Source organism: Cimex lectularius, unplaced genomic scaffold (genome assembly GCF_000648675.2).
Source record: "Cimex lectularius strain Harlan isolate CLEC.00 unplaced genomic scaffold, Clec_2.1 scaffold330, whole genome shotgun sequence".
NCBI lineage: Eukaryota > Metazoa > Arthropoda > Insecta > Hemiptera > Cimicidae > Cimex > Cimex lectularius.
The window spans coordinates 246,136-258,453 of NW_019394173.1; the positions used below are offsets into that span (position 1 = coordinate 246,136).

Here is a 12,318-nt window from a genome sequence, read left to right on the forward strand (position 1 = left end):
ATATAAAGAGGGGAGTGATAAGATATTGTTTTGTAAAGGAAGGAACCAAAGAAGTATAGGCTGCGGTGGGAGGGGTATAACCACATCAAGCTGAAGTACATATCAATTAGACGAGTCTTAAAGGTGGGAAGGGAAGGGACGCAGATAGAGTGAGCAGTAGTTTAGGAGGATCACAAAAGCTAGAACGAGTATGACGGTTGTGTACCGAAGATCTAAAGGTTAGGATATCGTATATAAAAAGAGGGGAGTGGGAAGATATTGTTTTGTAAAGGAAGGAACCAAGGAAGTATAGGCTGCGGTGGGAGGGGTATAACCACAACAAGCTGAAGTAAAAATCAGCCACATAGGATCTCGTAGGAGAGTCAAAAATAAAGAGCACAAAACAATTCATTAACCGATTAAGTCTATCATCCAGATGCCCAGTGGTTCACCCGTACACCACATATCCAAGTCAAAGAATGACAGAATAAGAGAGGAAACTAGGCGTTTACGGATACTAATGAGAAGTTGACTGGCACGACGGAACTGATGGAGATTGGAAAAGCATAGGCGGGAGATCTGGAAAACATGTGGTTTCCGAGATAAGGTCTGGTCAAGTACAATTCCAAGGTTCTTGAAAGTGGTACCGAAACAAACAGGATGACTGTTAATGGTAAACGGAGGGATAAAAAGGATTAGAGGAGAGAACGAGACACAAACACAATGGCCTGAGATTTTTCTGCAAGTTTAAGCTCATTTTTAGTTGTGCTTTTATCACTAAAAGAGAGTAGAGAAACAAGAGCGAGGCTTAACGGACCCTATGATATTTATCACCCCGTCCTATTTGCACGGCGGCTTCCCGACGGGGTCAAGGTTGAAACGATCGATAATGATCAAACGGCCATCTTTGTCACTGCTGATCATCTCCAATCTTGAATATTTCAAACTATTACACAAGCGCCTTTGTAAAAAACTAAGTTTTCGAAGTCATCGAACCTAGCGAACACAGGAAAGAAAGACGTAACGTGAATTGTCAATGCAATCGTTAAAAAATTCGATATCCAGATAAATCAATATTTCACACACGGAATATATTGAAATTCGTTTACCAATGATGTTGGTAATCGATATCATACTTTTTAATTCATCAAAAGTCCAAAATCGTCATATCGAAAACATCGATATTAGTTACTTCAAAGAAATGGTTACTCGATATAACAAATGTACCGATACTGTTTATATTAATTGTATATTTGATACATCCATCTTCAGTACGTCAAAGAAACTTAATATACCATCGATAACCATTTTTGTTACATCAAAGAAATTGTTATTCCAATGTAACAAATGTATCGATGTTTTTCATCAAAAAAGTATACCGATATTAGAGTAATCAAATATATCGATATAATCTATATCAAGTTAATCGATATGCGATGTACCGAATACATCGATCTTTGGCATATCGAAGGAACTCAATAAACCTCAATAAATTGTTACTTAAAAGAAATCGTTAATTCTATATAAGCAATGTATCTTCTGTACAAGCATAACCATATTATATTAATCAAATATATCGATATACTCCATATCAAGTTAATCGATATGCAATATACCGATGTATGGATCTTCAGTAGATCAAAAGAATTCAATATACCATAAATATCGATATTTGTTACATAAAAGAAATCGTTATTTCATGTAACAAATGTATCGATGCTTTTCAACAACAAAAAATATACAGATAAGTAACCAAACATATCGATATACTCCACATCAAGTTATTAATCGATATGCGATGTACCGAATATATCGATATACAGTACATCAGTGGAATTCAATATACCATAATTTCTATATTTATTACATCAAAGAAATCGTTATTTGATATAACAAATGTATCGATACTTTTCATGCAAATTGTAAGACCATATTACATTATCAAATATATCGATACACTCTACATCAAGTTAATCGATATGCGATATACCGATATATGGATCTTCAGTACATCAAAGTAATTCAATATACCATATATATATATATATATATATATATATATCGATTTTTGTTACATAAAAGAAATTGTTATTCGATATAACAAATGTATCGATACTTTTTATTCAAATTATAAAACGTTATTCGATTAACCAAATATATCGATATTCTTTATGTCAAGTTAATCGATATGCGATGTACCTATCTTCAGTACAGCAAAGGAATTCAATAAAACAAAGATTCAATATACCAATTCGATGTATGAAAGATGTCAATGTTAGTTATTTTTTACGTACAAATTTAACTAACTTGTGCATAATCCTTTCAACTTTGGGCATGATATTTTATTCCAATTTTAAATGTTTAACCATTGCTAATCGTTATGGAAACTTACTCTTCATCTTTGTACATTCGTTATTGTGAAAAATATAATTTCAAAAAATTCAAAAAGGATTTGACTGATGAAAGAAAAAAATGGGGTCCACGTCTAGTTCAATGCTTTGTTTGGCCATATCTAGACCTGATAATTCTTAAATAATCAATATAACCATGTTATATTTATCCCTAACTTACATGTATCGATACTGGTTATATATAGAGTACAGATAACCATCCTTTAGTGAACTCCATTGTTACAAACCACAACAATGAAGTCGGTTTACAAGTATCGATCTTTTCTAAAAATCGATTATCAAAATACATCTCTGTTTTATCCCGTTTATGTACTCTTTGTTATCTTAGGCAGCAATATCTCAGTATTTATGTATATTAGATAAACGCTCTCGGAAACCTTACAAAAACGTATGGATCCTGTTTCTCGTATTCCACAATAGAGGAAAGGATTTTCGCGTTTTTGAACTGCACCTCTGTGATCAAGCGAAACAAGGCGGACCATGGAAGCCATTCATCAGTTTTATTATTGACTATTTTAAAATTACTTATAGCGCATTTTTATCAAGGGCGTAGAAGGGCTTCTTATCCTCAATCGTGAATAGAGGGATTGGGTGCTTGGGGGGGGGGGGTCGATTTTACCCCTTGTTTTACTCTTTTTTATCCATGAATATGAAATTATGAAAATGGCAGGATAGAGAGTTTTACTAAATTTCCTCTTTAAACGTATAATTCTCGAGGTAAAGACCGGTACATCTCCGTCAAATCCGGCCTAATATGAGTACAATCCTTTTTTTTCCCGATTGTTTAAAAGGACGTATTTAGAAGGGTTATTTTCCAATTTCGGATTGCGGATTATAAACTCAAAGAATTTTATATAATGGGGAGACGGCTTCTGAATGAGGCTATATTTAAGGACTTGGAAGCGATTCAGACCGAGTTATATTCTGATTTCGAATAAGAGTGGAAAAATTTAAGTGTATAACCAAACAAAACTAACTGTAGAATCAAACAATCGGTCACGAATTTGAATTCTTAAATAATATTTGATACAACTCTAATAACAATGAAGTTAATTAACAAACAATTTCTTCACAAATAACATTTCTGCATAAAATATCACCCAGCAAAGGTGGCACCAGCAATTAATATTGATCATATTTGTGAGTCAGTACAAAGGTCAAATAATTAGTAGTGGGAACCCAAAAGGTCAAGGGTTGGCCGGAAGCCACCTCCGGACCACGAAGCACAAGAAAGAATGAATAGTTTTAAGAATAAACTTTTTCTACTCGTAAAAATCCTAATATAAACAGTTAAAAATAGATTTCGCGGAGGATGAAGGGAAAGGAATTTAATCTTTGAATGTATTCGCCAGATCGTGGAAGGGATAAAGTACTGAACCAAATAAATAATATAACCAGTAAATTGGTAAACTTCAAGAAAGACTAAAGTATTTTTAAATTCGTTGATTCAATAACTAACCTATAATAAAAATGGCAACCTGGAGAAAGTTATATCATAACCTATAAAGTTGTTAACAACGAGAACGTTGTAACATATATTGTTATCAACCTAATAAAGGTTGTAAACTATAACGTTATTGATTTCGATTAGGATCTAACCTAAAAAATGTTGAACTTCGAATTAAAAAGCACCTAACGAACTTAATAAGTTCAATGTCTAGTTACCCTAAACTATAATATAGTTTATTATAACTAACCTATAATAACAAAGGTAACCTTGAGAAAGTTATATTATAACCTATAAAGTTTTGAACAACGAGAACGTTATATCATATATAGTTGTCAACCTACTAAAGGTTATAACCTATAATGTTGTTGATTTCGATCAGGTTCTAACCTAAAAATTGTTGAACTTCGAATCATAAAGTTGCTAACGAACTAAAACGTTCAATGTCTAGCTATCCTAAACATTTTGCTGATTTTCCTAAACATTTTTGTAAGGTATTAAACCAAATTATTAGGTCCCTCTTTTGCTGATTTTAAATGTTATAACCCTACAAACTGTTATAAAGTGTTATAAACCCATAAAGTTTATTACACATAAAGTAGCTAACCTCGACTAGGTTATAACCTTCAAATTTATTCAGCCTATTAGGTTATAGCCGACGAAAATCACAATTACGTTTAGATAACCTAAAACATTTCCATATAGGTCATAGCCTATAAAAATTTTAATATCTATGCCTTAATAAAAGCCAATTAAGTTGCTAAACTAATGAAAGTAAATACACTATTTCATTAGGCGATGAGAAAAACTGAACAAAAACCTTTTGTAAATCCTTCATTTACAAAATTACAACAGACAAATCGCACTTTTCGCTCTGTAATGCACGTCGCGTTTATAAAAGGTATCTCGCAATGGAACTTCTTTCCACGTACAACTCATCTGGTCTGAATACGTAAAACGTCCACGTTTGAAACGATCCGACTACAGGCCAACAGCGAGGCCAGACGGACCAGACGTTACTTAGAAAATTATGTTTTCAAACGGAAAAAAAAACGAGTTACAACGTAGTCCATTACATACGAAAGAAATGTTTTTCCTTGTAAATAAATTTCAAATGGTGGTAAATCGAAATGTCTAATTGGCAATAATAGAGGCAGAAAACAACTATTTTCTATAAAGGTCAAACTTCAAAATTGATTGGTGAGTTTATTATTAAACCGCCTGGACTGGTTTTAGACCCCAAACGACTAAGTAACCGACGTCCTAAAAATAATTTATGCTTAATTTATCTGTTTACTATCGCAAATCATGATCGCCACTCCGTTAAAGCGGGACTGACTGAAATATTAAGATTCTGATGGAAAACTTTGCAGATTTCGCTTTATTAAGGCCGAGTAAAATTCGTCTACCTCCCTTGACAATTTAATCCGTTAAGGAAAACGTTTAAGGGAAAATTTCAGGTGTCAGAGCTGCCGGAAATTGAAAACGCTCAGGATGAAGAAAGCTTCGTTCAACTTACAAGAATGAAAATTACAAAACTGAAAAAATGTGTGTAAAACAGCAGACAGGGGATTTGAACCTTAATTACTCACAATACTTGCTGAAACTGTACATCAACATTTTTTTTCAATTCAATTCATCATCATTCATCAATCATGAGATTTTTTATGAGAAGTTTTTTATGTCCATTTTTCGTGTTAATAAGGACTTGAAATAACCTATGAAGCATACATTTCAATAGCTTTTAGGCTGTATTCTTTAATTTTTTCTCACAAAAACGTGATTTTTAATCCATTTATGTTTAGTGGTCTAACTGGCCATATTATTTCAATTAATTATTCTTTTTATGTAAGGGTATAGTTGAGTTGAAAAAGTAAGTGCCACGGGTTGAAAAAGTTAGTGTCATGAGCGGGATTTGAACTCACGACCTTCGCGATCGACGTCACGATAGCTCAAGTGCTTAGAGCAGCGGCGTATTGAGCCGAAGGTCCGTGGGTTCGGGTCCCGCTCATGAGACTAAATTTTTCATCCCAACCTAGGCCTTACATAAAAAGAATAATTAATTTAAAGAAAGTTATTTTTAATGTAAAATTTCATTATTTTGTACGTATCTGGTTTATTGTTATCTCGTCATGCTTTATAATTCTGTAGGTGGAAAATTAAGTAAGTCCTTATTTAAGCGCAATTTCCACGACAATAAGCGGCAGGAGGCGTGATATTAGACAATCGACAATTCAAGTGGTCATTCATGATCGTAAAGCGTCATGATGACGAGGCTCGTGCTTCAAGCCGCACACGCCAGTAATCCATGGAATGCAGGGAGGCCTGATATTGAAAAAACTCACGTCATCGGATAATCTCAATTCAGTTCATACCATCTACGTTTTAACTATTTAACCAATTATTATATTTAGTTTTGTATTTTTATTTTTAAAAAATTATATATACGTGAACAGTTTTCAGGAAGATTATAATCATTGTTTCACTTTTATTTCTTCTTTCTGCAAATTATGGAAATATGCAAAACAGATTTTGTGGGCGATGCTGATTGAGAATAGTGGAGAAAGACAGCACACATTTCAATAACCGCCAACCTCAAAATGCGTCTTGTAATGCGTCTATCTTCTGCTCCCTTCAAATCTATTTTTACTAAGAAATAAACACATTTTACGGGATTTTTCTAAATCCGTACGTGCATGTAGCAGCTGAAAGACACGAACGGATAGTCACAAATTTAAAAAAAAAATCTTCTGCGTTTTGAAACTGCGCCAAATGCATTCTCAGTCAGGGGTTAATTGTGTCAAAATAAGCAATATCATTTTTTATTACAAAACCGATTAAACAACCAAACCGCTTTTCTTTCCGAATCCCCAGGAAGTTCAGCGAATCGAATTGTATATAACCTATAGGGGTTATAACGTATATATTTGTTAACACCGAGTAGGTTATAATCTATAATGTTGTAATCTATAATGACTTATCATAACCTATAAAGAAGTACCCCGAAACGTACGTCTTATTATGTAGCTAATCCACTAATTTAAAACCTCTTAACTGATAACACCTTGTCGAATATAACCTATACATTTTTTAACATTAAGTAGGTTATAATCTATTAGGTCGTAATTAACCCCGTATATGTCGTATCATAACCTATAAAGTTGTCAACCGCGAAATGTCTTCGTATTATGTAGCCATTCCAGTGTAATTTAAAAAGCCCTAAAATGTTAACACCTTGTCGAATAGAACCTATACATTTGTTAGCATTAAGTTGGTTATAATCTATAATGTTGTAATTAACCTATAAAGTAGTCAACCCCAAAATGTCTTCGTATTATGTTGCCAATCAAGTGTAATTTAAAAGCCCTAAATTGTTAATACCATGTCGATTATAACCTGTACATTTGTTAGCATTAAGTTGGTTATAATCTACAATGTTGTAATTCACCCCGAATGTCAAATCATAACCTATAAAGTTGTACCCCGAAACGAGGACTTATTATGTTGCCAATCCAGTAATTTAAAACCGCTTAATTGTTAACACCATGCCGATTACAACCTAAAGATGTGTTAACACAAAGTAAGTTGTAATCTCTAATGTTGTAATTCACCCCGTATAGGACTTATCATAACCTATAAAGTTATCAACCCCGAAACGATTACGTCCTGTTATACTGTCAATCCGATGTAATTTAAAACCTTTTAATTGTTAACACCATGTCGATTATAACCTAAAGATTTGTTAAAATTAAGTAAGTTATAATCTCTAATGTTGTCATTCACCCGAATAGATCATATCGTAACCTATAAAGTTGTCAACTCCGAAACGTACTTTGTATTATGTTGCCAATCCAGTGTAATTTAAAAGCTCTAAATTGTTAACACCGTGTCAGTTATAACCTACAATGTAATCAGCCCAGAGATGGTAACAACCTAAAAAGTTACCAGTAATGTTAAAACCTATAAATTTATCAGCCTATGCCAAACCTCTCCGGGTTCCAACCTCAGATCGAGATAGATAACTAGTTGGGAAAAAAATCCCCGGATTGCTTCCAGTAGGGGTTCTAAGTTTTTCGCTACAGACGGCCGCTGGCCGATGTTTACAAAATACGAGGCCGGTAGAATTACCATAACCAAAGTGTTTACAAGCCCGGAGCACAACTTCGAACAGATTATATTCATCCGGGCGGATTCCTAGAACAAGACTAAATGCGGACGTGTATTTTAATTATGATTTGATTGGCGAAAACTGGCGGACCGGAATCAGAATTTCAACGTTCTGCTGGTTTCGATCTGACTATATTAAACACAGCCTCTCTCAATTTAATCGACCATCTTTAATATCAATTGCCTTTCGCTATCTGTTTATAGGATTGTTTACTTATCAATGACAATAACCCATCTCTACTAAAACCAATGAGACTTCTCTACCAATAAACATATGTCCACTTTATCAATACCATGGCTGTTCTCTGGCCATATCAATTTCCTATTTCTACAAATTACAATGGAGTTCTACATCATTGTCAATCTCTCTATTCTAACAATCCCAGTATCTCTTTTCTATACATAAATCTCTCCACTCTACTAACCCAATGGCTCTTCTTTATCAATTTTATAAATGCGATCCCTGGGTTAAAAAAGCTCCCATTTATCCATTAATACACTCTTTTTAGTTAGTTCTCTTTCACATCAATTCAATGTAAATCGAACTCTATCATCAACCTTAATCTCTCGCCTTGCCTCCTCTATCAATTAAATTCATATTTCATGGCTCGTTATATCTCTCATCTCTCTTTTATCAAACTGAAACTATCACGCTCATCTCTCTTCCTACTATTATCAAATGAATGGTATGTCTTTCTGTTCGCTATAAGATGCGGGGATGGTAGAAATAATAAAGGAGATGATATTGATGACGCAGTTTGATCAAATTAGGCTAACAAGGTATACCCGATATACAATAGAGAAGCTTTTTTAACGGCTGGGTCCGCTGATTGTCGCTTCCTCCTCTGGCCTTCGGCCAATAATGATGCTAATAAATAAACAAAGTTCAAGTTCCGTCAGAAAGCCACCTGGTCATTCTATTTTCGCCGTATTCGGCCGAGTTTAGGCACATTGCCCATATTACACGACAGTCGGTCAATGAAAAAAGAAATTTGTTGACTAGCAGACCACACGCATGCTGATTGGACAATCTGTTCTAAACCGTGTAATGAAAAAATGTTTAGTATAGGAATTCCTTTATTCGAGTGACACCTGTATAGATTTGTCTTGATAAGAGACAGGAGGTTTATCATCGAAAAGTCCACTCGTCAGGAGAAACTACCGTCTATCCTCGCGGTTCCCATTACGCACTTTTAGGGAGTAGTCTCACCTGCAAATTGTTCGGCATCTTTCTCTTCCGTCGGGCTTAAATGGCAAACGGTGCGAAATTAAAAATAGAAAACGGACCGAAGCAACCAAAATGCCACAGGTACTCCGACTGAGTCGCGCGGTGGTTTTTCGGGATTGGACGGCTCCTCACCCTGGCAGAGCACGGGACGACTGAGCGGTACTCAGTACTGGGCCGGCCCCTTCCATCTCGACCCCACCTGAAACGGGTGGGAGGCTCTCGGCATCGTTCCGCCCGCGGTCCGCCTAGTCTCGCTGTCCCACCTGACAATGAAAACCGATCGTCGCGTGTTCTCTGCGTTCCGTCACGTTCCTTCCATATAAACCCCAATAAATGAATATTATAATCGCCACGTCATACTTAGCACTACAGCTCGGTTTTAATATCCTGATAAGGTGAGTTTAAATTAGAATAATGTTATGACAATAACTTCTTTATTAGTTAGAAACTATAGGTCTCTTCTATCCATATACATACACGTACCTCCAGATCAGGAGAGTGGTATCAGGATAGGAAAAACTATTCATCTTTTCTATCTATACAATCTAATCAGGATTAGGAAATACATAGATTAGGAAGAATATAGCTTTTGTGAGATGTTATTCACGTACATGTAGTGAACAGTGCAGTGAACAACCATCGGAAGGTAAACAAAGCTGGAAAATTGAACTCCTATTGCCTTCCTATCCTCCTGTAACCTCACAGTATGCGGATTCAATTAGTACGTAGCTAAAAAATGTTAGAAATCCCCCTGACACCTAATAAACAGCGTACTGCGGTAATCTTACGATAACTTTCAATAAATACAATACGTAACCTTTAAATACGCAGGATTTTGCTTTACTACAAATAAACAGACGTTATTGGTAAATCGAGCTTCGACTCTGTCTTAACCGCCTGATTCCTCGTAATCGCAGCCTATTACCATATTTTTACAGTAGGAGAGGGAGGGTAATGGACTCAATACATATCGAAATCATTCAGGAGCTCATCGAAACCTAATGTGCCATATTGACCAAAGTAACAGGAGCACATAACAAGATCAATCAGCAGACGTTCGTGTAATCCTAGTTTACAATATTGGCGTACAGTACATATTGTGCATACTGGGAATAAAAAAGCGCTTCTCAGTTAGGAGAAAGAAACAATGAAAACAGTTATTGTTGAAATTGAACAAGCTTCTAACCCTTTGGTAATAATTAGCTAAAATTATCGTGAAACGTCTAAGATTTCCAATTAATTATTTGAAAGCCTTGGATATTAATATTCTTAATTAAAATGAACCTGATGGAGCCTTCACAGCTTTACGGTTTCCCATTTTAAGTGCGTGTTTAAAAAATGGCTGTTATTTAAAAAAATACGGTGTATACAAAATCTGTAAGTATGGGTTGTCCGGAAAATAATGCAGGATTTTGGTATTAAACAAAAAAAAAGAAACTAGTTACTTTAAAGCAATGTTCTTTAATCAAAATAATTTCCCATACAACGTGTTGGTAACTTATTAATTCCGTCTGAGTAGAATTCAGAATTTTTAGAATTGATAAAGTCAATAAATGCATTTTCCAGTTCCGTTTGATTTTTGAATATTATGTGTTGTAAGTAGTGGTCCAGGTGTCTAAAAAAATGGTAGTCAGTAGGCGAGAGGTCCGGAGAGTAGGGTGGGTGAGGCAAAGTTTCATAGCCAAGCTCCAATAATTTTTGTGACGTTACACGTGACACATGTGGTCGAGCGTTGTCATGCAACAAAATGGGCCCTTTCCGATTGACCAAAGAGGGCTTCATTACTGCCAATTTCTGATGCATGGTATTAATTTGGTTACAGTATGATTCAGCATTGATGGTTTCGCCAGGATTTAAGAAGCTGTAGTGTATTAAACCAAATGAAGCCCACCATACCGTAACCATTACCTTTTTTTGATGAGTTGGGGGCTTTGGAAAATGTATTGGAGCTTCTCCTTTGTCGAGCCACTGTCCAGAACGTCTAGTGTTATCGTAGAGAATCCACTTTTCGTCACATGTAACAATTCTGGCCAGAAATGGGTCATTTTTGTTTCGACAAAGAAGTGATGCACAAACATCAAAGCGCTGATTTTTTTGGCGATCGTTTAATGAGTGTGGAACCCAATTTTCGAGTTTTTTCACTTTTCCAATCGCCTTGAGGTGGTCAGCGACGGTCGTTTTACTGACTTTGAGTTGCTCTGCAAGTTCTCGAACAGTTGTTTTGGGGTTTTCTTCCACCACTGATCGCAGAACATCATCATTAAGAGAGGAAGGCCTTCCACGACCTTCTTCATCTTCAAGGCTGAAATCTCCCTCCCGAAATTTTTTAAACCACCTTTGCACAGTGCACTCATTAACACAACCCTCGCCCCAGACTTGGTTAATGTTTCTAGCCGTTTGGGCTCCGCTTCGGCCGAGTTTAAACTCGTAAAAGAAAATCGTACGAAATTCTCGCTTTGACATTATAAGGATGACTGAATTATTTCCAAGTAGCGGAATGCTACAGAGGTAAACAAACAATATCATTTGGAAGAGGATTAATAAGTGTTGACATTCATACAAATGAGTAATCCTGTAAACGTAAACAGAATATTTTATATAGATTTTTTTTAATGAAAACTTAAAATCCTGCATTATTTTCCGGACAACCCAATACGTACGGCTTATAAAAATGTAGTACAAATCAAATGTATCGGGCAAAATTGTAAATATTACTTAATTCTTCCTGTCCTCCTTATACCTCCTTAAAAAGTTTATGTAGGTAATTAGACTTAGATGTGCTTGTATGTTCATTCTAAACAGACCATCCAAAACAGACCAAATTGGTACACTTTAAACAGTAATTAAAAGCCCTTTATATATATTCAGGGGGTTTAAAATCGGCAGGGACTTGTATGTAATGTACCAGGAAGTGTTTTTAGTTCATTACCAATATAACTGACTTTGTTTAACTGACTCGAAGTAACAGGAACTAGCAATATATATGAAACACCTTCCACATACACATGTGACTAACAAAAAATACCAATTCTTTTGGCTTGGCAATGTTGGGACTGAGTCGATCTTCAAGGAAATTTGAAATCGCC

At 35.3% G+C, this 12,318-nt stretch overlaps 1 protein-coding gene across 2 annotated transcripts in view; it reads right to left on the minus strand.

Moving 5' to 3' along the window:
• The window catches only part of LOC106663053 (cAMP-dependent protein kinase type I regulatory subunit), a 73,343-nt gene that overhangs the window by 39,486 nt on the left and 21,539 nt on the right, over positions 1–12,318 (minus strand). Inside the window, exon 1 of one of the 2 annotated variants that reach the window (XM_024229978.1) lies at positions 9,215–9,400. The exons of the other annotated variant lie outside the window; for it this stretch is intronic. Within the exon in view, the coding sequence (XP_024085746.1) occupies positions 9,215–9,232 (18 nt within the window). The 5' untranslated portion in view covers positions 9,233–9,400. Of the gene's footprint in view, positions 1–9,214; positions 9,401–12,318 lie in introns of those variants that run through there. 2 annotated transcript variants of the gene reach the window in all.